At 39.3% G+C, this 26,500-nt stretch overlaps 1 protein-coding gene across 3 annotated transcripts in view; it reads left to right on the forward strand.

The window, feature by feature from the left end:
• Positions 1-26,500, forward strand: part of LOC131987720 (MAM domain-containing glycosylphosphatidylinositol anchor protein 1) — a 224,345-nt gene that overhangs the window by 150,661 nt on the left and 47,184 nt on the right. For all 3 annotated transcript variants that reach the window (XM_059352583.1, XM_059352575.1, XM_059352592.1), the window contains exons 8-11: positions 2,928-3,257; positions 4,061-4,357; positions 14,169-14,435; positions 15,435-15,583. In XM_059352583.1, coding sequence (XP_059208566.1) covers positions 2,928-3,257; positions 4,061-4,357; positions 14,169-14,435; positions 15,435-15,583 — 1,043 coding nt within the window. The remainder of the gene's footprint in view (positions 1-2,927; positions 3,258-4,060; positions 4,358-14,168; positions 14,436-15,434; positions 15,584-26,500) is intronic.

Raw genomic sequence — 26,500 nt, forward strand, 5'->3', positions numbered from 1 at the left:
TTTTTTTTCTTTCCTTTTGATAGTGGAGGGGACAGTAAACAACAGATTTTTTTAAAATTATTATTGCGAAGGCAAAGCACACACACATACACACACAACTGATATTATTCTTAAAAATATAAAATAAACTGAATGTTTAATGTTCATCACTTTATTCCATGCTTATTTTAATCAAAAGTCAAATAATTTCCCTTACTGAATATGAAAAGTGCCATCTGTCTAGTCCTCGCTAGCTTTATTCATCAACTGCAGTGTGTGAATGTGTGCAAATATATTCATTTGTGTGTGTGTACTGTGTGGTGTGTGACACGCGTGCAGTTGATCCATCATTAGAGAGAGCTGATGTGAATCTTGTCAGAATAGACGGGTTAAGTATCGCTCTTTTTCTAATTCCCCTGCCATTAAAACAGAAGCCTTCCATTCTCCCTCCCCTCCAGCTATTTTTAGTCCCTTTAATCATCTTTATTCACTCCAATTAGTTAGACTGGAGTGGAAGCAATTAGTGACAGTCTCTTCTGTTAGTTAACACTGTAGAGAACGTATGCTGGATGGGTTTCTCCTGTTAGTTTAATGGGCCTGAACGCATCGTCACTCCAGCACAGGTGGCAAGACGGTGAATGAGACACACACACACACACACACACACACACACACTCGTGTTCAGTGGAGACAGTTGCATATGCACATGGATGCACACACAGCCACAGGCTCTCGCACACACATTGTCTCCACGCTAACCAGGTAAAGTCGCAGGATCATGTTAAACATATGGTCACTGTTTATATCCGTGGCTCCACCCAAGCATCTTGTTAACAAGCTCGAAAAGAGTTTAAATCAAGCTCTCCTCTCCTCCTCGCCGCCTGTCTCTCCAGTTAGTGAGGAAACAGAGAGCTGTTTTGTATTCAACATGGAAATCTGTTGGGGAAACGCAGCCTTTGAAACTGAAAATTAAATGTGACAGTGCGAGAGTTATTCTTTGTCCTTGATTTTGTCCCCCCCCTCTTATCCCCCTGTTATTTTATTCTGTATCTGGCTCCTTTTGTCTCTCCCTCCTTCACAATTTGCTTCTTCCTCTCCCTCTCTTTCTTTCTTCTTCAATTTCCTTTTCCCTTTGGTTTCCTTTTGTCACGCTGCCCCCTCCTCGTGCCTCACACGCTATGTCGCAAACTCATCTACCGCTCTGTATTAGCTGTCTTTCCCCTCCTCCGTACACTTTTTTCCTTTTTAATTGCTTTTTTTTACTCTCTCGTCATCCCTCACCCTCACTACAACATCAAATCCGTCTTTTTGATCATACTCCTTAAAACGTACTCTATCTCCTTCGTCAAATTTAAATTTTATTTGTTCTCAACAAACGTTAACAAACTGTATTGGCATACAATAAATATGTGTTGGTAGAGTATAATTTAAAGGTTATGTATAATGAAAGAGATTAATAAACACATACTGTAGAATAGTCATACAGTACAAATTTATATATTTTCGTGAATGCAGACCATCACTCGTACATAATGTGCAACAAGTCATCAAGCAAACTACCTAATTAACTTTTAGGGAGATTACCTTCTCAGTTTGGACTTTGTAGTAGCTGAAATGTCACCTATAGTGCATGTGTTTAGGTTCACAGTTGTAGTTGGGGTTCCTACTGGAAAAAAATTTGCAAAAACAATTTCTTTATATCCTGTCTGAACATACGAATATTAACTTTCGGGCTAAAACTTAGTTTTACTGCCTGTCTTTTTAAACTTCCCACCCGAAAAAAAACATTTCTGGGTATTCCGCATCTGCACTGTCTGTGTTTCTGCACCGTCATTGCAGCCAGGGAATGACTGTAATAGCACTGTAGTTGCACTTTTCTAACTATATGCAGTATAGTTGTGACATCACAAATGTACAGAAGTCCAGACACCCTTATTTAAATGCACAGTTTCTGAATAAGGGCTGTGTGCACACCACCATGGACAGGGCCTTTTGCAGCCCAACCTCTTCAATATGCATACAAATAACAACTTTATACCTTCTAATTACATGCAATGTATACACCAATGTATTTTCAAATTGTATTGTAATGTAAAGCATGCATTTGACACTCCAATCCTCCCCATTTAAGTTTCTAATGAATTAATTGGTGTGATGCTAACGGTGAATTAGCCCTGCTCTATCCTTTTCATGGATCGATCACATCCATCTCCTCACTATAAAACAATGAGGGGAAATAGGATAGTTTCTGGATAAGCCAAAGGAATATCACCGTTACCAATCATAGTTATAAACACACCCAGAGCGTACATTCGTCCTTCACAAGAAAATACAGTACAGTGAAAATACAGTTTCACTTTTTAAGATCGTCCCCCGAGTGTCGACCTGCCGTTCTTACTGCTTTCTCTTGGAGTAACTTTCGTTTTGTTATTAGACATGTAAATCTCCATGTACATAAATTATATTTCACACGTAGATTGTTAAATATGTATTAATTAATTCTACCGACACTGGTGGTGTTGATCTTATTCAAGGTGCCTGTGAAAGACCAGAAAGTGTGACATTGCATATGTGAATGGATAGGTAAAAAGTACTGAACAGAGGCAGACCAGAGAAATAGTTACTACTATGTCACTTCCAGTAGTCACATCGTTCTCGTAACTCATTGACTTCCAGCATTTACATGCATTTATTTACCTAATGCCTTTATAAACTGTTGCCTAAAATTATAAAGCATAACCAGGGTAGCTATTTTTGCATATGCTTCTGTGCGTATCGTATGCAAAATTGAGAATCTCCATCAATTAATTCCTTCAGTTTGTTTCGTCCTTTCCCGTTTATTTCTTAGTGAGCTCCCCTGTTCATTGTTACCAAGACTGCACCACAGCCAGCCTGACATCATATAACCCTTTCTTCTCTCTTCTTCACCCTGCTACCACCACACACAGCGATGAGCAACCTGACCTTCCAGATTACACCAGACTCCAACAAGGACAGCGAGACCATCCAGATGGGTCGGGACCTCAAGCTGTCGTGCCACGTTGATGCCACCCCACAGGACAAGGTCAACTACACCTGGTACAAAAACGGCGCTCCTGTCTTCAACTCAGATAGTCTGATACTGCTGCGCAGTGACCCGGACATGGCACCAGGCACCAGTAGCTTGGAGATTGTGGACATGAAGTTCAGAGACTTGGCTACTTACAGCTGTGTGGCGAACTTCCCCGGCGGCAGGGTCCCAGAGCTCCGTGTGGATGTCAACATCTCTCAGAACAGTGGTGAGTGTTTTCTTTTCTTTTTAATTTTATTACTCTGTCAGTCTGAGATACGCAAGTTTCTGAGCGACTGTCAGCTTTTGTCAAACAACTTCATAAAAAACCCTTTGATGGGCCGATACATTTTTATGTACTCAAACAATAAGTAATGACAAACTGCAATGTGCCAATGTATTCATGTCAATCAAGCTATGTTTGAGATGGGACTGGGAATTTATTCATTGGGATTACTGTAAACACAGTAAATGTCAAGTTGTTTTAGGACTTTGTATCACTATAAGTTCATGTGTGCATTCTCATTTGTGGTGAACCATAATGCTATATGCACTCGTAATGCACTTAATTACTGAGCAGTTTTTAATGTTGCATGCAAACTAAGATTGTCCAATAAAATGAGCCTTGTAAATGTCGGTTTATTTCATATCTTTTTTAATCTTCTGCTGTCTCTGTTATCCAGTTTCCTGTTCACACCATCTGTAGTTTTTTAAGTCATGTCCTCCTCCAGACCTCTTACATAACAACAAACATCCCTTCTTTTCTATTCAATTGTAGCTGTTTGTAAATTATGTTATTTACTTTGAAATGGTACAATACTTATCTATATATGCTTTTATTAGATACTCACAAGCTAATACAAATGAGATTTTCCTTTGGCTTTTTTGTGAAGCGACTATTGTTGTAAAAAATTGTAAGATTGTTTTCTTTTATTGCAGCTCTTACCATCATAAATAACTTTCCATTGTGTTTTTTTGTTTTATGTAGAAAATACAACTTTCCTTTTTTCTTTGCAATCTCCTTCTCTGCAGTCTCTCCTCCGGTGCTGGCGGTTCCACCAGGAGGTCAGGTGGTCAGTGTGCGGGAGGGAGGGAACACTGAGCTGGCGTGCTTGGTAGATGGCAAACCACGTCCACCTGTACTATGGTCACGCGTAGAAAAGGACCTGCTAATGCCATCAGGGAGGACCATGATGGAGACGCCTGATGGCCGCTTAAGACTGAAGAACGTCAGCCGGGACATGATGGGGGCCTACCGGTGCCAGACTGCTCCGTACAACGGTCTCAACATCAAACGGCGAGAGGCGCAGGTCCAACTCAATGTGCAATGTAAGTACGGATCAGATTCATCACATATACAACACAGAAGTCTGAGGTTACTTGTTGAGAGTACTTATGTATTTTCTTCAGTGGCTGAAAGTAACTAAGTACACTTACTGGTCACTTTATTAGCTAGTTAGGCGTACCTAATAAAATGGCAGTGGTCATCTGCGCTTGTAGCCATCTGCTTCATGGTTACACATGTTGTGCGTTCAGAGATGGTCTCCTGCATACCTCTGTTCCAGGGATGGGGTACTTGAGCCAAGGACTCAGGCTCGAGTCGGACTCGAAGCCCAAGTTTTGGGACTCGTGACTCGACTCAGATTCACACTCTGATGACTCAGACTGGTGCATTCTGGTGCACAATGACTTGGACTTGCACATTGATAACTCAGGTAGCAAAGACTCAACTCGGACTCTTCTTGGTAAATTGGACTTCGACTCGGACTTGAACACTGGGGAGTCAGGAATTTGCCTCGGACTCCATCTTCTTTTGAGACTCAGACTGGAACTAGAAACCCTGGGGACTCTAGACTGACTCGGAGTTGAGAATTGGTGACTCGACTTCAACACTGCTTGGTTGTAACGAGTGGTTATTTGAGTTACTGTTGCCTTTCTATCATCATTCTCCTCTGACCTCTGGCATCAACAAGGCATTTTGCTCACTGGATTTTTTCTCTTTTTCAGACCATTCTCTGTAAACCCTGGAGATGGTTGTTAGATCAGCAGTTTGTGAAATACTCAGAGCAGCCCACCTGGTCACTTAAGTCACTTAAATCACCTTTTTTCCCTATTCTGATGCTCACTTTGAACTTCAGCAGCTCATCTTCACCATGTCTACATGCCGAAATGCATTGTGTTGCTGCCATGTGATTGGCTGATAAGATATTTGCGATAACAAGTAGTTGAACAGGTGTAGCTAAATAAACTGGGAAGTGAGTGTAGGTTTTGTTCTCAAGTAATTTTGAGGTACTTGTATTTTACTTTAGTATTTCCATTTCTTCTACTCCATTACATTTCAGAGGTAAATGTTGTACCTTTTACTCCACTACATTCCTCTGACAACATTGGTTACTTATGGCTATTTTTCAGTGATGAGGTCATTAATACAAAATGCAAATGATGTAATTATGGACTTCAGCTCCCTGGCAGTATATAACGTCGTCCTTCAGCTCTACCTATACCAGCTGCAAGGCAGTGATGAATACACATGAATGCATCAATAATTATAATTCACTTATATTTGATAATACATATTATTCTGAAAGAAGTCATTCTGCATAATGAGTAAAACTAAAATAAAAGAAGAGTACTTTTCCATTTTAGCTTCTCATACAGTGCAGTTTGCTGTAAATAAGTCCAGATTGGTTACAACTCATTTTAAATATTGTTGCATCTCGTCTAATACTCAGATAAGACGGGATAACATGAAACTTTAATGATCCCTGGAGTAGCAGCAAAGAGTGATAGTAGTAGTAATGTGTAATATGCAATACACCAAACAGAAAGGTAGATCCAAAATAAATGCAGTAGTAAAGTGAAAAATAGTAGTAAAGTAGTAAAGAGGTGGAGGGCATTATAAACAGCAACCATGGAAGCACCAGTTAAGAGAAATGCTTGACATCATTGTCAATTAAACTATAAAAGCTCAGTACTTAATACAGTTCTTTCTAATGCTAGCTCTGTATAGACTACCATAGGTCGTTGCTATGGTAATAATCAGAGATCCTGCACTTTCCTTTTTGCCCTAAACAATAATGGCATAATCTTTACACTTTGCTCATGTACCCCAAAGACACATGTATGGTAATGTAAAGAGTGCAAAAACAGAAAGTGTAAAAAGGAAATGAGGACACACCTCTACGGCTTAAAGGCTGTTTTCTCTAAACCTACCCCTTCCCCTTTGTGAGCACTGTCATTATAAATCTCCCGCAGGACGGGCTTTGAGAAAGAAGTAGGAGCTGTCTTCCTAAAGCAACACATCATTTCAATACCCTCTCCCTTCCCATGAGGTTACCTACTTTTACTTACTTCTACAATGCTTGGATTGTGCCGCCACTCACCAGTACAAAGCAATGGCACTTCTGACTGTTGAGACTGCTGAGAGCTGAACGTCAAATCCAAATTTGATTTTCGGGAAAGTGAATATGAACATACTTTAGGTATTCTCATTTATCCAAATAAACTATATAAAATCACCTGAAGCTGTGTGTGCATGCCGTGCAGCTGCTTTGAGTGCTTTCTAACTTTCTATAACTTTTTATAACCTGAAAAAATGATTTTATCACAAATTATGATTGCCTTTGTCTCCAGACAAAAAACACACATCAGGTTAAAAATAAATACTCTAGATGTGCTCCATTTGTTTTTGGCACATCAGGTGGGCACAATCAGCATGCCATATAGAAGTTGTCATCAGCAGTAGAAACTTTAGGTCCCCTGCTGGATTACCTTGTGTGAGAGACAGTGTTGTCATTCATGCAGCGTATTGTCACCAATGGGTAAAATCAAACATAACAACCTACAGTAAATAAGGCTTAGGGTAATTGATTGAGTGGCACCAGCTTTTTCTGAACAATTGGGTGCCACAGGAATGAGTCCATAAAACTGGAAGAAGTTAACTTTTTAGCATGGAGTCTATCCTCTCAAACTCAATGAGGACTGTAAATGGGTTTTTGGTTAGATTGGTTAGAACTGAAATCTGTGGTTAACACAAGCTGAAGAGATGTTCACTGTAAAATACATTAATAAATGCCCCCACTTGTGAAATTTGAAGTTTCAATGCGTCCTTTAACAGGCGGTTGCTAGCAAGTGGCTAAATGAGACTACAATGGTTGTTGGGGACATTAAACGTCCTCACGCCAGACACAGGTCTAGTCATGTTTTTCATTGCTCTTGCAAACTCTTGTATATTGTTAATTGTGTTAATAAACAATTTGTTAGGCTACGGATTCTCTAACTTGTCAAAATGGCTGGTTAGCTTTTCAGAGATCATCTGAAGCATAACGGTAGTGATGTGGAAGTCATGTGACCGTGGTGGAGTAGTTCGCTAAAGCATAACATTAGCTTTTTACTTCTGACGGCTGCATTAACGCTTCAAACATCATAAAAGTGGTGTTTCTTTGTGAAGATTATCCTGCTGAACAAAATGCGTAAGCATCAGAAACGTGTGTTTGCCACAGAGCTATTTTTTTTTTTTTCTGCAATGATCCAAAATCCAATGCAAAAATCCCATAGGGCAAGTCTCAATAGACCCCACTGAGATGCTACTTCGGGGTTGGCCTACAAAAATACATAATTTCATTTGCTCTCAATTGCAGACATTCAACTATTGAAGGTGTTTTGGCACTCATTGAAGAAGCGTCATTAGTTCTGACCAACTTAAGCATGTCTAACTGCTGTTGGTCTTTTTAATAACTTTAACAAAACCAGGTTTGAGTTTAATCATGAACTTAAATAATTCATCACTTTAAAATATTTTTAGATAAGACACAAATAGAATATGGTCTGCTTTGTTGCACAGCAGGGTATCATGACATTGGAAAGTGCTCCGTTTAATTTGGTACATTTATATTTACAGTAATTCAGTATCCAATTCAACCCTTTGAGCACCCTCCCAATTTGTCCTGTGTACAAGGTCAAGTTAAAGGCTATTCATTAAAGCGATGAAATATACAAGATATTGGGAAAACATGAGGATACAAAAAAAGAAGCAGTACATCTAAAATACATAATACCACGAAGGACTCAGAAGGAGCGGGGAAATGAAAGGTTCTGTAATTATCAAGTAAGTTCGAGGAGGAAATGTGTCCTTCTTGGACAAAAAGGAGCTCTTAGATTGATTTAAAGAACTAATGTATTTGATTCCTTTTCATCTATCTGGATTATATATGTTTTGCCATTCCTTTTCTACATTTGAATATGCTCACATTTGTAAAGGGACAGAGTCATTGCTACTGTAGCAGCTTTCATTTGTTGCCAGTTAAGCAAAACTACCTGTTTATTAATGTGGATAGAGCTATTAAAGTACATCCTGGACAAAATTAGTGACTATATGTTTTATTTAATTAAAATAAAATATTTTTCAAGCAGAACCAACTACATATTTGTCTGATACATTTAACAAGTTTTGTTCTGGTTAAGACGTAATTTTTGAACAGTTCTGGGATTTTGATCTATTTAAATTGGTTTGAAACCATCAAAAGTTGGTTTCCAGCTCAAAAGTTTTCATTTTGTAAACCAAGTGTAACTGTGATGACATTGGTGTGCTTTTTATATTCTACAAGTAAGAAAGGGAGGATAGAAAAGGCAGCAATGGAGAAGTCAAGTTTGAAATTGTCAGAAAAAAGAGCATTCAATGGTGTCATTAATAGTTGGTCAATGCTTGTTTTTTGGAGAACAAATATCTGTAATAACATAACAAATGCTCACAGGCTATCAATGTGATCCACCATTTTGCTTGTACTTTTTACCTCATGGGCTACATGGTGGTGTAGTGGTTAGCAAACTGGTTCACCTGCCGCCTGCAGCTCTTCTGTGGGGAGTTCACATTTTCTCACCGGGTACTCAATAATATTATACTCAGAAATATTAGTGAAAACTTGGGGTGATTTGCCAGAAAAAACGGAACTGGCTTAAAAACCAAAGCTAATTTGGCCTGTTAGGACAATTTCCCAGTGGGTCATGAGTTATGGTCATGGGTTGCCAACCAACCCTTGAAAAACGGAATCGTCCCGTATTTATAAACAAAAGCACCCGTCCCGTATTGAGCTGAAAAAGGACGCACTTTGTCCCGTATTACTGTGAGAGTCAAAAAATAGTCAGTAAAATGCCAAAGGAAAATTAATAGCAGGGTGCTTCATATGAAAACTTACGGAAAACTTGTTCCCAGGTTGTTCCCACAGTGTGCCGGCGCTCTTTTTCCGTCGCCCATGGTGGACTGACTGACCTGAAACAACATGCTTCCAGTACTGCGGTCACACCATCTGCACTTTAAATCCTACTGCACAATTACATTGCACTTTACAGTAGCCAGTTTGCCACACAGCTGCATGACTCCAAACTAGCCATTCAATTGTATTCATGCTGCTCCAATAAAATAAGTAAATCAAATTGTTATCAGCAAACTCCACTGCATTCTTGAAGACCAGGTCCCCATGTGTTCATGACATGAATTTCATGCCTTTTTACTGAACCAATTTGGAATTATGGAATGCCCAAATCTTCCAAAATGGCCATTTGATTGCATACATGCTGCATTTTAAAAGCCAATAAAAGGAGTAAATCAAATTGTTATCAGCAAACTCATGAGCAAAATCATTTCACTCACAAAAGGGGATGAAAAAAATTCACCACGCCAGGAAGGGTGTAGGCAATCGGGTCGGCCGGCGCTGCCGATGAGGTTTCCCTTATTTATTTTTCAGGGAGTTGGCAATCCTAGTCATGACATGAAAACACACCCGAATTACCCTCTCCTCTCCTCTCCTCTCCTCTCCTCTTCAAGAAGGATTTACAGGGCTCGCTAATGCAGGTGGGGCGGAAGGACAACACTCTGTGAGCTCTGCTGTCCACACTGACCAAGCCTGATTAATGGACCAGGTGGCCACCCCACTCTGGACAGGGAAGGAAGCAGAGAGATGAGACAGATACATGAGCAGGATGGACAGAGAAAAACAGGGTTAAGGGAGAGCTAAAAACAGGGTTAGGGGTGGCAAGGTGCTAAAAAAAAGTCTGATTAGTAGGTTAGAAAAATGGAAAAGGGATCTTTCGTTCTTTCTCCAACTGCCCTTCAGTGTGCCCCGCTCCCATTTAACTTCATTTGTTTGTTTTCTATCAGGTTTGTTCTCCCTCCTTCCATTTAGCACTATTGATCTATGTAAAGGAAGGATGCCATCATTTTTTATGGTAGATATAATTAAGAGGATACGCAGAGTCTTGCCACTGTTGCCTCTCCCACTTCCTCCCCATCCCTTCCTATCCCTTCTTTATTTGCCCACTTTCCCTCCAAGAGGTTGCTGTTCTTCCTCATTGCCATTCTCATCATCATCAATCAGCTAACTGCTGGCCATGAGAGAGGACCTCTCTCTGTCTTGTCATTCCCTTTCTGCATCCTGCATTCTCTCATTCTCTCCCCTACTCCCATACTCAATCATCGACTTCTCTCACTTTCACACCACACTTTCCCTATCATTTGTCTTCCTCATTGTCTTCTTCTTTTAAGAGCTGTTTCTCTCCCCCTCCATCTCACCCCACCCCCTACTCCCCCCCCACTCACCTCACCCCTCTCCCAGTCTCATGTAAATTGATTTTCTCTTTGTGTACTGTAAATGTTTGGCTTGGTCAGTGTTGCATACCTGGATGGAATCCATTTTGCATTCGATAAGACAGATAGCGATGGTGTGTTTACATGGATTATGGCTTTCTGACTATGAAACATTGCAGCGTGGTGCTGTGAGTCCCAAATGAGGAGCAAATAAATGCAAAAACAATGCTGCAGAGAATTTTAAAAAGTTGGGTTAGAAATCGAAGTAACCCCATGACATGAAAAAGTGAAATATACTGTTAAGAAACTTAGATAATTGTTGAAATGAATACTTAAGGTCAGGTAGGATGACTGTAATAACTTGTCTACCAAATCCTACTGGGGATGGAATGATTTATAAACTGCTCACAAACCAGCTCACTACACTACCTCCTACTCTTCCCCTCCCTCCTCCCTACTTCTGTCACCATCACCCCACAGTTTGAATGCTTTTCTTTACCCTTGCCACCTGTTTCCAATGTCAGATTCCATCAGTATGCATATGTGTGCCTATAAGCAGGAGCAGGGTATGTGACCATACACTAATCAGTCCATAAGATTGCAGTATGACCTTTGACCGCTCACCGATTGCTCAGCCCTGGCACATGGTTCTGTTGTGGCTGCAGGAAGTGTGAGTAACAGAGGTCAAAAGACATAATAATGACTCGTCACACAGCTTCAAGTGACCATTTAGATTCTGCACAAAAGCAAGTATGAAGCAGTGTTAATGTTGCATCCACAAGTTGGGAGTCCAGACTGAGAAGTTAACTATTATGGTGATTTCTAGAGTTTTTAGCATGCAGGTGCTTACTCATGTTTCTCTGACTGGAGTGCAAGCACAGAATGGTAAACTGTGATTCCAAATATGGATTCGGTATGGCTGTGTATACCTGTATACCTATAGCAAATAAAAAATCAGTAATAGCTTTATGCTCTGTGCCAGTTTACAATGTTTATTCTTTATTTTTGTTTCATTGCACGTTGACTTAATTACTGCTGCACATCTCCTGTCCAAATAGACAAATTTGCTTAAGAATACTACAATTCAACTCATTTGAAGCATGCTATAGTATAGAATGCTATATGTATAAGACATTGAAATGTGTTTGTGTTTAATACATAAATATCGTGCGATATACTATATATGTGTTGATCGCTGCACTCCAGAGTGATTGTATTCCTCTTAGAAACTTTGTTTTCTTGAATTGTGGTGTCGTTTTGGAAACTTCCATATGTAAATATGAAATAAATCCATATGGATAAATTCAACGCTGGATATCTTATATCCATGTTTAAAACTTATGTTATTAGCCACTGGCTGTCAATAAAGCCTACCAGTTGAGTCTGACATATTTGTTTGGCCCGTGCATTTGCCCTGACGTCATCCCTATGCAGACTTGGTCGCTCTTTATACTACCTTATCTGACTTCTTCCCTAACTTCCCTCATAATTAACACGGCAATTAGAAGCCGATGCCTAACAATAACGGTAAATATTGTTCATAATTAGCTGCTGGCACAGAAAACCTATACCGATGTTTTATCGGTGAGGACAGTCTCGCTTTAATCATGATTGACAAGGATATTCTCAAGACACATATAGGACAATACAATAAAAAGGAATTAAAACATTTCAAAATAAGAAAAATTATGATAATTTAAAAAAGCACTACAAAAAAGTAATGCTAAAGAGGTAGGATTTACATGTATTTTTAAACAATAACACTGGGTAATCAATGTTCAATAACCAGCAGCTTTATCAGATTACTGTTATTTTGTTTCTCTTTGACTTTCTATTAATGCTTTTATTACTTGTAATTGTTCAAATCTTATCCCCAGTCACTCATTTTCAGTCTTCTCCCCTGGTCCTTGTGTTATCTTTCTGTCTGTCTCTGTTTCTTTCTCTCCTCCTCTCTCATTTGTGGCCTTCTCTGTCTAAATTACAGGCATAACACAGATTAGACTATAATTACACATCTGTGTCTGATAAACTTGATTCATAAGGGACTCTAGTCATGCAGCCTCACCTCTAGGGGCCTTAACAGATCTCATCACTGTTAGAACAGCTATACCACCATTAGCATCTTGTCTATTATCTACATGATTAGCCAGGGGTGAACTAGCTGGATGGTGATTTGTGGCAGTGTCATTTGGCTGCCTTGTGTCCTGGCTGACCCCAGGGCAACAACAGCTAGTCAGTCATTAACGGCAGAGCCACACATCCCCGCTGACAGCTTAATTACAGCTGGTTAGGATAGGTGGGGCAGGGATGGGACTGTGTCTGATCCCTGTTAGCAATAACAGTTGCTCTGTGTCAGATTATTTGTCAAACCCAATGTTTTTTGATGCGGTAAGGAAATGTACACTGCAGAGAACAGAAAGATAATGCAGTACAAAATAGACATAGATGGTTGTGGTGTATGTACACTGGTGCAGTCCATTTTGCATTGCTCACATCTCTTAGCTGAAATCTCTTTAAAAATGGAAAACGATTAAGGATAATGGGGTTTACACGGATACACCTCATTACTATACCTAATCACAAAATAAATGTCCCAGATATTTTCTGCAGTCACTATATGAATACAGCATGTGAGAAAAGGTGTACTGTAGTGATTTTTAAGGACAAAATAAATCACATTGAACTAGTTACAAATGATGTGACAGTGCTTCTTCACCTCACACTAGACTTGGGCCTGACAGCATTTTTGTTTTTGTGTGAACACCCATTATCCGCCCACCCCATAACCCGGTCTCGCAATCAAGAGTTGAGTGCTTTTTAACATTTATACACCTGTTTTATCTTATTAAGCAGAAAAATACAGCCATACACCTTTAGAACTCAAGTTTATCTCTGTCACCGTACTTAGACATGCTTAATTGAGTTTAAACACACTTCATTTAAACTCAACAGACCCAAAATAAAACTCACCAAACCCCTCTTAGTCTTTCCACTGTTCCAACAACCACCAACTTTGGTTTACACAAAATAAATCCTTAACTCACCGAGTACAATGTAAAAAAAAAACTTCTTGGCTACATGCTGTTCCACCCAGCTTTTCCTACGGCAGCCCAGCTGCTAGCTAATTAGCTGTCCACCGACAAGCGCCGCAGTGACTCTCACATCATACATCAAATTTGCAAGCTTGGTCTGTGTTGACTGATTTTATCATCAGGGTTTAAACCAAAAAACTCTCCAAAAGAGAGACTCCTTTTAGTTTTAAGGGTCCTGTATGTCGTCATGTTTCTCAGCTAAGCTGCCTCGAGACTGACCTCTGTTGGCAACCACTGTGCACTACACATTAAAACAGCATTTCTCTGCTAGACTGCAGCATCTGTATTTTTGACGATATTGACTTTCAAAATACCCTGGTTTACCATAATACAACCTAAGACTACCTCCTATGATTATATTTATGGGCATGATAGGCAAAATAATTTTAAAATTTAAAAAAAAGTTTAAAAAAATTTAATTAACAAATATTTACATGGACTAAACTCATATCTGTTGTCTCTGCAGATCCTCCTATACTGGACCCAGTCTTCCAGGACACACGTTCTAGGAACTATCAGATGGTGACCCTGAGGTGTGCAGTCCTGCGGTCAAACCCGCCACGCCTGACAGACATCCGCTGGTTCCGTAACGGCGACTTCATCCGTATGCCCATGCCAGATCTGAAGGAGACGCCGGAGCTGAAGTTTAAGCTGGAACCCACCAACAACGGTTCTTACGAGTGCCGAGTCAGCAACAATGCAGGGACATCAACATGCACATTTAATGTCTCTGGTGAGTGAAGAGACATATGGAAAATAATTGAATCTATATATATTTACTAATCACCCGTCTTATAGTCATATTAACACTGGGCAGCTTTCTCTTTCTCTGTATTTTTGAAGTATAGCATTAGAAAAAGCCTGCTTGAGGTGGATTTTGCCTTAAATAGGACATGAAAACACCTTTATCAAATAAGTTCTTTAGTATCGAACATATTACTCACTGCAAATGATTTGGTTCTTACCAAGATAAAAAAAAATAGATGTAGAAGTGTTTATTGTATTTATTTATTTAAAATAAGAGTTAATTTCTTATTTTAAGTGTTCAACTTTACGCTATAATCTTATTTCTAGATTTACAATCTTTATTCAAGAAATCTTGTCAAGTGAAATTATCTTGCTGCATGGAAAGATAATTTCACTTGTTTTGAGTACCTTTTCCCTAAGATTTAGTGTTGTTATCTTGTTTTTAGACACCCCTTTTTTGCAGTGCTCAAATGACGTTGACAGATATTAAATTGTCTTTGCCTACAGACACAATAAGACATGACCAATACCAACCATTTTAGAAGTTATCAAGTGATTGAATGGTGAATATCACCAATTTACTGGGCCTACTAAGGTGGGATGATAACCGCTGAAAAACACCCTTTCAATCATCTGATAACATTTGAATCGGGTGCCAATATTGGCTTGGATGAAAAAACAACTGAAACGTGCCAAACTGAACCAAACACCTGAAGACCTCTTTTCATTTTAGTCTCAAAGATCGGTTAGGTGGCCAGGAATATTTGTTTTGTTGTTGGCTTGCAACCTCAACTTCTTCAATTCTGTTTTCTGGTGGATTACAGCCATGTGTAGCCTATAGTGCCAACATCTGACATAACTACACTGTTGGTTCCAAACCAGTTAATGGAAATGGGTCTAATTAGCTTTTTGAGACATTTCCAAAGTTTGCTTGAACACAGCTAGTGACATTTTACTCTCTCTCTCTCTTCCCCCCATCACACAGCACAACCCTACAATGCTGAGTTCTACTTCGACACACCCAACCCAGTCCGAATTCTCAAAGGAAACAACTATTCCTACAACCTGCAGTGGACACAGAAAGATCCAGAGGCCACAGATCGTATCATAGGCTACTGGATTAATGTCCGGAAGGTAAAGTAACACACCACCAATATTTCAAAGTATACATTCCACACCCCCACCCGGGCCTGTGAAAGCACATGTACTCATTCACAGCTTGGAGCCAATACACAGGCTCATGTTTATCCATGCACGTTGCTATGTACTGAGCTGAAGCAGAAGGCCCATGGTTTGACAAACAAGAGCTCTCCTACTCTGTTCATCAAACACTCATGAGACTAGCATTGATCAGTCTGACTTAGATCGAGGCAAACTTGGGTCGCCTGGGTTATTTGCAAGTTTGGTATCACCTTGACTACATAGGCTCATAACATGTGTAGATGAGAAGTCTGTACAAAGTAAGATATGTATGCAAAGTAAACATGGGACTTTATGAGCTCGGGGACTGTCAGGCATGTGTAGTCAATCAATAGAGACCTGCACTGAATTACAACAGCTCCCCTCTTCTCCTCTCCTTTCCTCCACTCTTCTCCACTCTCCTCTCCTCTCCTCTTCTCTCCTCTCCTTTCCTCTCCTCTTCTCTCCTCCATTTGTGAAGCTCATCGTTTTGACTCCTTACAGTTTGTTTGTTTTTACTGAAAAATAACCTAGTTCCTTCAAATAAACAGATCATTCTGATGCAAGCACACATGTAACTTTTATTTTACATCACAGTGAGTAAAGAAAACAAAAATACCACATTTGCACTGCATTTTATTTTCATTTTGTGGGATTATTTTTACCTCATTTTCACTTTCACTATTCAAACACAGATTGTTTTAATCAGCCCTGCAGACCTCAATTCTTCAGTTTTTCCTCCTTTTCACCTCTTATATTATCTCATATTTTCTTATCACTCCCTTTTCATGAATAGCCATGCTCTTCTGTGCTCATCACTCAATATTCTCAAACACAGACTATATTTCCTATTTAGCAGCTCCCAGAGATGGCCAGCTCTAAAAAGCCCCATAAGGGAGTTGCGCCTGTGTTCACAGAACTAGGGTTACAATGCTTTAACCATCATTTCAAACTTCCCACATACAATCACTTTGCTGTCTCTGCAAGATTCCAACTCTGAGTGCCAGACAGGAAATAATGTGTTCACTGTGTTGTAACCACAACTCAACAAGACTGGGCATCCACTGCCAGCGTCTTTCATTTTAGTAAGAATACAGCCCACAGAGGACATTTTTAATGGTATTTTCATGTTTAATCTTGGCCTCAAATGATTGACTTTGCTTTGATGTGACTTCATTTTCACAACCCTGTGAGGGGTGTTAAATTAGTCTCGCAGTCACAAACTTGAATTTAGAATTAACATGCACTGAAATAAACTCTTACACTCAACACATGCATTCACCTTAAGTAGATTTTAAGACATTCTAGATATGCTCAGGGAGATATTTTGTTTACATTTATATATGGCAAATGGAATGTGCACACATATTTGTCCATTTCCCAATCATTTTTTTCTTTATTTCATTTGATAGAGACAATGCAATTTAGCATAGTTAGTAGTGGAATGCAACTTAGTGCATATACTCAAGTACTTAAATACCATTTGGAGGTACATGTACTTTACTTGAGTATTTCCATTTTATGTACTTTATACTTTTACTCCACTACATTTAGCTGCCAGATTTAGTTACAAGTTACTTCTCAGGACAAATTTCACATGAAAAACATGATAAATTTAAAACGATTAAACATTTTTATAAACTTAATCACATAACACTATATAAAGTAGTCAAACTTAGTCCTTCCCAGACAACAGTAAATGCTGCTTTCATAAATACATCAAAATAATAATCAATATATATTCGGAATATATAAAACAATCTGAGTGGGATCATTCTGCATAACAAGTATTTTAACTTAAGACACTTTACGTACATTTTTATGCTGATACGTTTTTATTTACACTTAAGTAAGTTCTGAATGCAGGGCTTTAACTTGTAGTGCAGTAATTCAGTCTAATATTAGTACTTTTAATTAAGTAAAGGATCTGAACACTTCTTGCACCACTGCATAGTTCCAATACAAAAGAATGAAACGTATTGCTAATTCTCAACTCCTGTCCCTAGTTGGGCTTTTAAATATAAACACACAATACTCATACCACAGTACCAACACCAATGTACCTTGGTTAATTAGCTTAAAAGACAGATCAAAATACAACTTTGATATGCCATTAATTTGATTCAGTTGGTAATGTTGTCCAGAATAAATTCAGTTTCTTAAACTATAGCCTAATACTATCAGTAATTACCAATAGCATTACATATTTTTAGACTGAGATACTTTGCTGCTTGCCCTGACCAAACCCCTGCTGTAAAACTCACAGTTTGGAGCCCTCTGAGTGGCCCCCTAATCTGAAGTTGGAGAGAAACTTCAGGTCACCCTCTTGTTTGTTTCAAACATCTATTCATAGATTACTGGCCTTGAGTCAGAAGACAGGAAGGATAATAGTGAATTATACACAACTGGCTGAAGGAGGTGTGTGTGTGTATGCGTGTGTGTGTGTGTGTGTATGTGTGTGTGTGTGTGTGTGTGTGTGTGTGTGTGTGTGTGTGTGTGTGAGACACTGAAACAGAGGGAATGCAGGGTCTGCCAGCTTGCTTTTGTGCGGATGAATAGCTAATTCCCCTCCTACTTTAAGACTTGGCTGCTTACCTCATTAAGTAAAACTCTACAGGGAGACAGAAAATGAGCACTGGCCCTCCTAAGATGCACATCTGATAGCATGCTTCAGCTCTCAATATCCCGCACTACCTCTCTCTTTTTCCTTTTCCTTTTGTCCATCCACTGTTTCTCTTCTCTATCTGTCACACACAGCATCTCTACTTATTTTTTCTGTTTCTTTCTTTCTATTTCTTTGTCATCTCTTGTGCTCCTCTCTCTCTCTCTCTCTCTCTCTCTCTCTTTGTCTCTCTCTCCCTCTCTGTCTCTCTTTTTCTCTCTCTCTCTGTCTCTCTCTCTCTGTGTATCTTCATTGCCTCTCCCCCTTCCAGTTTTTTAAGGCTCTGAGGTACTGTGTTGTAAGTGCAGTCTTAATGGCATTTAATGTTGGGTGAACTGTGGCAATGGAAATAGTGCTGATGAATTGTCGCTGCGAGTTGTTATGCTGACAGTGTTAAAATAATGAGTTGCATTAAGTGGCAGTTTAGGACTTCTTAAATGTTGTTAAACTTGAATTTAATTTCACGTTTTTTTTTACCTGCATATTTTGTACGTGTGCGGCAACAAATAAGACAGAAGAGGGTGAGAGCGAGCGAGGAAGCGAATGTAAGGGTGTGAGAGAGAGAAATAAGATGCAAATTAAAGAAAAGCAGCGAATCTCACTGGTCCTCTCGACTATTAAATAGAGTACGAGAACATTCAAATGTAATACCATCTCAATTTCACAACCCATCTATTCCTGCAACACTCTCTCCAGCTCATCCTCTTAACGCTTTGACACTCACATCTTTTTAGCACATACCAAATGATGTAGGGGGTCTCTGGGGAGACATGCAGACACTGCGGGGAATAAAAGGGGATCAGTTCATGTACTGTAGGTCTCAGCACATGCCTTTAACTTTTGCTTATATGCATTAAGTGTGTCCATATGATTTTTGTTGCTGTGTAGGAGGGTAATGGGACTTGTGTCAGTTTATGGCGCGATGTGCCTGTATGCATATGTGAATGCATTTGTCTTTAGTTGTGTCTCTAGCCTATGTCCATTTCTGTGTGTGTTAGATTACATGGTTTGTTCCATGATTCATCGCCAGGCTATGAAATCCCCGTTTACACTTCCTAATTTAGTCTCTCTCTGCAGGGGGTTTCCCTGTTAACACACTTGACAGGCCCTCCTTGTTTCATCAGGCTGCCCCCCCCCCCCCCCCCCCCCCTTTACTCCTACACACCAACCTCCACCCCCACCGTTTCTTAAATGAGCACTTTGATTCATGAGAGATAATTAACATGTGATGATTTTACCGTTTTGCAACAAGAAAGACAGATTAACTACATCTTTTGTGGCTCATTTCAGACACTTGTGCTTTATATAGGCACACTCACTGCCAAAGGAAGAGGTCTGTCTTTAGAGTCGCACAATATTAATGAATGCACTGCACATCCCATGCATATGCATTTAAGGGAGTAACGCTGCATTCGTTTACTAATTTTAGGATTCAGGTGGAAAAATCTGCTCAGCAAAGCAGCTGTAGATTTTATTATAAGGATGTATAGAAAACTTATTGATATCAGACAAACAGAAAACATTGAGTTTGCCTAAAATAATCATTTCAACCAAATAAACAAGCAAAACAAGTTAATCTGCTTAAACAATAATATTGCATAGTTTTGACTTTGTCATCTAGTATTTTTGATGAACAAAAAGGGGAAGAAAGTAATGAATGATTGGAAGAATCTTCCTGATGGCTTAATGTCACTTTTTCATGTCAGATACCAAACGTTTACCCTCTTTTCCTCTTCCTTAAACAACTAAGCTGTTAGCAGTGCATTTGTATGGATACACTTTGCTTATGAAACAAATATTCTACTCCCTTAAAGGAAGAAAATACAACATGACTCTGTCATAAAATGCTGTGGCTTGTTTTAATTTAAACTTTATTTTTTAATTTATACTCTTAACTTAAGTTGATAATTTATGTGATATTTGCTTATGGATTTTATCGGATTATACTTTATTTTTTTTAGATGTCAGATCCTGAGTTGTTTTGTACTTTTTGTACTAACCCTTACATTGTTTGTTCGAATCCAAAAACATTCACCAAGGGCAGATGGTTCCCTTGGTGAATGTTTTTGGATTTTTCAATTTTCTCATAAGAGCTTGCTCATCTTAAACTGCACATTGTTGCTGTTTGATGAGACTCTGATGCTCACTATAGGTTCTGAGTGTTACAGTGCCCTCAAAATTACCCTAATATAGACATATAATGCAGATTATACACACACACACACACACACACACACACACACACACACACACCATGTACCATAGCAAAATGCACATATTCTCTACACATATACTGCAGAGACAAGAATACACATATGCAGTCATGTTGCTTTTAATACCACATTTCTCTGCCTCTCCAGTCTGCACTGTTCTTCTTCTCTTCTGCATTGTGCCTTCCTAATTGCTTTTTTCTCCCTCTTCACACCTTTCTCCTCCCATCTCTCAATCTTTCCACCTCATCTCTATATCGACCTGTCGTCCGCCTGCAGCTATGGAGTTGTGCACTCACTGTGTGTGTCGGTGAAGCAGTGTGGCTAGCTGACCTGGCTTCAGATCATAACGACACCCAGCTTCTCTCTGCACTGAGACACAGTCACACACAAACACCCCGCACAAACACACATCCCGATTATCATATATATGAGAAATTAAGAATATTCATGATGAATTAGAGTTGTACATTAAATCAAATGCATGAATAATTTATGTACATAACCAACCCCACTATATATATATATATATATGTATATATATATATATATATATATATATATATATATATATATATATATATATATATATATATCACACACAAGACCACAAAGACAGGCCTATGCAAGCATACATACTTGTACATACTGACACACATGCATGATGATGAAACACACACACACACACACACACACACACACACAAATGGTGAACTGCTGGATCAGTCATGAATCATGAAAGAGATCCATTAATAGAGGATAATAGAAAAATTAACCTCACACTTCTTAGTGTTTGAAGAGGCCGCCTCCTCTCACGCTGTCAGTTTTAATTCCTCACACAGACACACACACACACACACACACACTCAAGTCGCTCTGTGTCTGTGTTCCCATCTCATGGCTGCTCTTTCCCACATTCTTTGTCTTGCTGTCTCCTTGTTGACAGCCTGATAGAGACACAGCTGAAAACATTGTCTGGCTGAAATTCCAGAAAGCGTGTGGCACAGATACACACACGCGTGCACACACACACACACACACACACACACAAACACACACACACACACACACACACACACACACACACGTCAAGACCGGTATATGGGCCTCCATGTCATTCTATCATCCAGCCACCACTCTCTGCCTCTTTAAATATGTCAGTCACTCATTCCGGTCAGTTTTCACTGTCTCCTTCTGTATGTCCTTTCTCTACATGCTGTATGTCTTTTCCTCTTTCCCTGTCACTTAGGCACACACACACACACACACACAAATTTTGTCCTCTGACCTTAGGGATGCAGACGGAGACAGAAGCAGCGAGATGGAGACTTTTACCTGCATTGGGAGCAGCTGAATTCCTCTGAGTCACACTTCAGCACCTCATTGATCCAGTGTGTGTTTTCGGGTCCACAAAGTGTGTGTGTGTGTGTGTGTGTGTGCGCATGCTTTTAGTCTGGATCTTTTTTTTTTTATCTCCCACACACTGCAACCACCCAAAACAAGTGTGTGTGTGTGTGTGTGTGTGTGTGTGTGTGTGTGTGTGTGTGTGTGTTCGCAGACCCTTTCCACTCACAAAGAAAGCACATTCCACTTACTTCTAAAGCTCCGACTCCTCAGCATTATTAACTCGTCTCTCTCTGCTAACACACACTCCATGCATATTACATGAGCATAGCTTTTCTTTCCTGCGATATTTCACATAATTATGCATATGCTGTATGAGCAATGTGTAAATGTTTATATGGATGAATGTGAGCGTAAATGGGTGTTAAAAGGGCACAATATATTTTACTATGTAACTGCTACCATGCAAAATATTAAACACTATGTTAAAATGCATGACTTTATATAGTCAGTTATGATGACAACTGAGCAAATATCTGAACAAAACTCTTAGAATGCAGATACAGCTGATCAGAACATCCAGAACATTACAATACTGGCAGATTCAGCAAGAAAATGAATAGAAGATATCATAGTTCTGTATTAATCCTTTACAAGGCTTAATACCACCACCTGAAATTTAAAAATAAAATAAAAAAACAACAGGAAAACACAACTATGTTATAAAATGCTGTACATATAGATTAAACTAATGTTTCCAAATCACTTGGCTTGACCCTCAAAAATATTTTTGTTGTTGTTTGCCCAGTGGTTCCTGAGCAAAAGATAAAGTTCCTATACTGTATGTATACAGCACATAGTTGAGTTAGAGCCAGCCATAGTGAAATGCTGCCTAAAGATGAATAAATAAATGCTAACAATCTAAAAATGTAAGAGAGTACAGTACAGTAGTTATCGCATACAGGACATTTTGCTGCAAAAACAAGTACTTTAAAAAAAAAAAAAGCTGGGATGCTGTGTAAAGCATGAATAAAAACAACATGCATTCAATTTACAATTCATAGTTTATATTTCTTTGTACAGTTTTCAATTTCATATATATATATACAGTACAGGCCAAGAGTTTGGACACACACCTTCTCATTCAATGCGTTTTTCTTTATTTTCATGATTATTTACATTGTAGATTCTCACTGAAGGCATCAAAACTATGAATGAACACATATGGAATTATGTACTTGACAAAAAAAATGTGAAATAACTGAAAACATGTCTTGTATTTTAGATTCCTCAAAGTAGCCACCCTTTGCTTACTAGAATATAAGACATGTTTTCAGTTATTTCACACTTTTTTGTTAAGTACATAATTCCACATGTGTTCATTAATAGTTTTGATGAATTTACAATGTCAATAGTCATGAAAATAAAGGAAACGCATTGAATGAGAAGGTGTGTCCAAACTTTTGGCCTGTACTGTATTTTTTTTTTTTAAATCCATTATCACTTTCTGTTTTCTTTACGTTTATGACAACCCACAGTAATTACATTTTTCCGCATCTGGGAGGCATGTTTATGTGTTATAGGCAGGAATTGTGTTTATGACATAGGTCATCATGCCACAGGCAAGGCTGGACTGGGACCAAAAATCGATACTGGCATTTTTGCCCCGACCGGCCCACCACAACTGATGACACATAAACTATCTTAGTGCTTTCCTAACCATGTAGACATACTAACAATATCGCTCCATATCCACATTACATGTAGGCTACATAAAACTGCCCTCAAAAGTGTCAATCAAAACACAGAAAATCAGAATGGATAACTTTCACTCTTAAATGTATAAATATATATATATATATGAACATATAACATAACATATATATGAAAGATATAACACACATTAACACGCTGGCACAGATAACAGGGAATCAGCTTCACAACACTAATAGGACTGACCGACATGTAATTATGACAAGGCACGAGAACGTGTGGCAAACTGCTAATATAACTGAACAGTAACAACAGCAAGCCTAGCATGTTGCTGTGCCAGTATAAAAACTTCAACCAATTACGTAATTAGGGTGTCCATAACTGTTAAACTCCATTAAAAATCCGGACGGGCTAAACTTACTGGCATCAGTGCGCACATGGTGAAGGCAGTAGAAACTTTCTTCTCTTAATATGCTTTTGCCACTTGGCTGCGCGCGCATCCAGTACTGTTGGTAAACAAACAGTAAACAAACAGTACTGGTTATCTATACACGATACATCGATAATGTAGCAAACAAACTAAACATACTGTGTTCAAAAATTTAGTGCAACAGAGTTAATAAGAAATTTGATTCCACTTGCCATATAAAAACTCATCTCTCAACATGTAAACTTGTCCCATAGTAATTAAACGCAGCACCCCTGTGGTATAGGGTCGTGCACCCCGGGGGGCAGCAACAGTCAGACCTTCGTGGCTCCCTGGTAGGTGCACGAGCTATGAGCTCCGTCATTTTTCCATATTAATTACTTTATTTATACTACAAAGTGGTGGTTTAAGTTGTGTTTTTTTTAACATATAGCTCCCTTACGGTTGAGCTTGTCCTTTTTCGTAAAAAGTTGACGGTGTTTTTATTTTATTTTTGTTTACAAAATGGCTAGTGCCACAAGTTAGCTAACCTGCACCGTCTTTTCATCTTATATTTTCCAGATGTGCATGTGTGTGTGAGAGAGCAAAAACCTGACTGACTGTACAGTTAATTCCTGTGCCAGTGTCCGAAATAAACAGCTGGATGCCAAATGAGATGGTCGTCGTAGTCTCGTCTCGTCTCATCGTAAATTACACAACGCCAGAGAGAGTACCAAGCCGCTACATTAGCAAGCTAGCAAAATAAAGCTATTAACCTGACTTCATGATATTTGAAGGCAGAGAAAATGTATCTCTTCTTACCGCATGTTCCTGGGTGCTGCCATCTCTATCCACCTCTCTCGCCTAATTCCCTAAAGGCCACCACTGTATTGCACTGTACTGCCACCTCCCTCATCACCTGCCGCTGCCAGTCCTGCTACAGATGCTGGTAGCATTTGCTTTTCTTATAATTGTCCTGTGACTCGTATGCGTTTCATTTTTATTTTGTCCGAGCTGTAACTGCTTTATTGACAGCCGATGGGCCCAAGTAGGAGGGGGCCTCGGCTCTTGGGTTAGGGTTAGTCTGATTGATTGATTGATTGATTGATTCACAGCAGAAGGGGCCAAAGACACCTCACTGTTTTATTGGGCATTGGGCAATCCAAAATATTAATTAAGAATTAAAAAATATATATATCATCGGACCAAAAGACCTGCCGCCCACCAGGCATTTGCCCAGTATGCCAGATGGCCAGTCCAGCCCTGGTCACGGGAGTAACAGTAAGAGTCTGTTTACTGACAAACTGGCTGATAAACTATTCTAAACTAATCCCAAATTTTAGTTGGACTGAGACAAACATTGCATGGCAGTGTTTTCAACAATACAACCCAATTACAAAAAGAGCTGATCGTTGCCTCTGCTTAGTGTTTTTGGCGTTGACATTGACTTTAACTTGCTTATGTATCGGATCTAATGACATCTTCCACCGGTGGATATACAGTTTTCATTAAAATCATCACGTTTAGAGTGGATGGAAAACCTGTAATTTACTTAGCATTTGCTTCATTTTGTCAGAAAAAAAGCATTTTTTACATTTCTCCCTATCTCCCCTTTCTCTCAGCCACTCACACAGAAGATATTGACAGTTGGCACTAATAATACACATTTACCCAGTAACACTATCAGGACTTTTTTTTAGCAAAATTTTGCAACCAGTGGTCCAGGACTTTATTCATGAAATCTTGAACAAGACACATCGCTGTTTGAGAAATCGAAACCTGTGACCTTTCCTTGATGTGATGGTCTCTTAAACCAAAAGGTCGCTTTGCTGCGTTTTCCTTGAAAGATGCAGTGTCCTATTACACAACATCCTGTTTCTAAGTCCTCTTCTTTCTGAACTCCCAGTTAGCTGATGCCACTAACCAGAGTGATAATTTAGTGGGTGCAATACTAGATGAACCAAAAATCACTCCAACTACAGTACAAGCAAGTAAGAGTCCTGTGTGCAAAGGCCTGGCCCATAATGCAGCAGTGTTCACAACAGCACCATAAAAGGAGAGTTTCCTGGAAAAGGAAAATGTTTAACGAGCAGATGGAGGGGATTTTTTTGGAACAATTACCGTGCATTAGAGAAGAGGACTGTTGTTTGTTCGGAGCAAATGTGTTTTGTTGTTTAGAAAAAATATCTTTTGCCTGCATTGACAGATACCTGCCGCTGTGAAAGGCAAAAAAAATGGATGCTCCATGACTGGAAAGAGAGGGATAACAAGTTGGAGAAACTGAAAAATGGAAACAGCCAGACTGGCACGGAGAAAAAAAGATTTAGAGCCATTAGTGGCATGCAGCCTGGTGAGGAGGAAGGATTTGATTCCAAGAATGTTGCCCAGCACAAACTCCCAGGGATCAGGCTGTGGCTGCCATATGGGACAATAATTGGAGACATACCAAATTCTCTGCAGTATGGGCAGGAGTCACCATGGTCTTGTCAATAGAAATGATCAGCTCAGTGTGGCTGGGTTTGAATATGTGGACTATA

The sequence above is a fragment of the Centropristis striata genome, chromosome 2 (assembly GCF_030273125.1).
Source record: "Centropristis striata isolate RG_2023a ecotype Rhode Island chromosome 2, C.striata_1.0, whole genome shotgun sequence".
Taxonomy (NCBI): Eukaryota; Metazoa; Chordata; class Actinopteri; order Perciformes; family Serranidae; genus Centropristis; species Centropristis striata.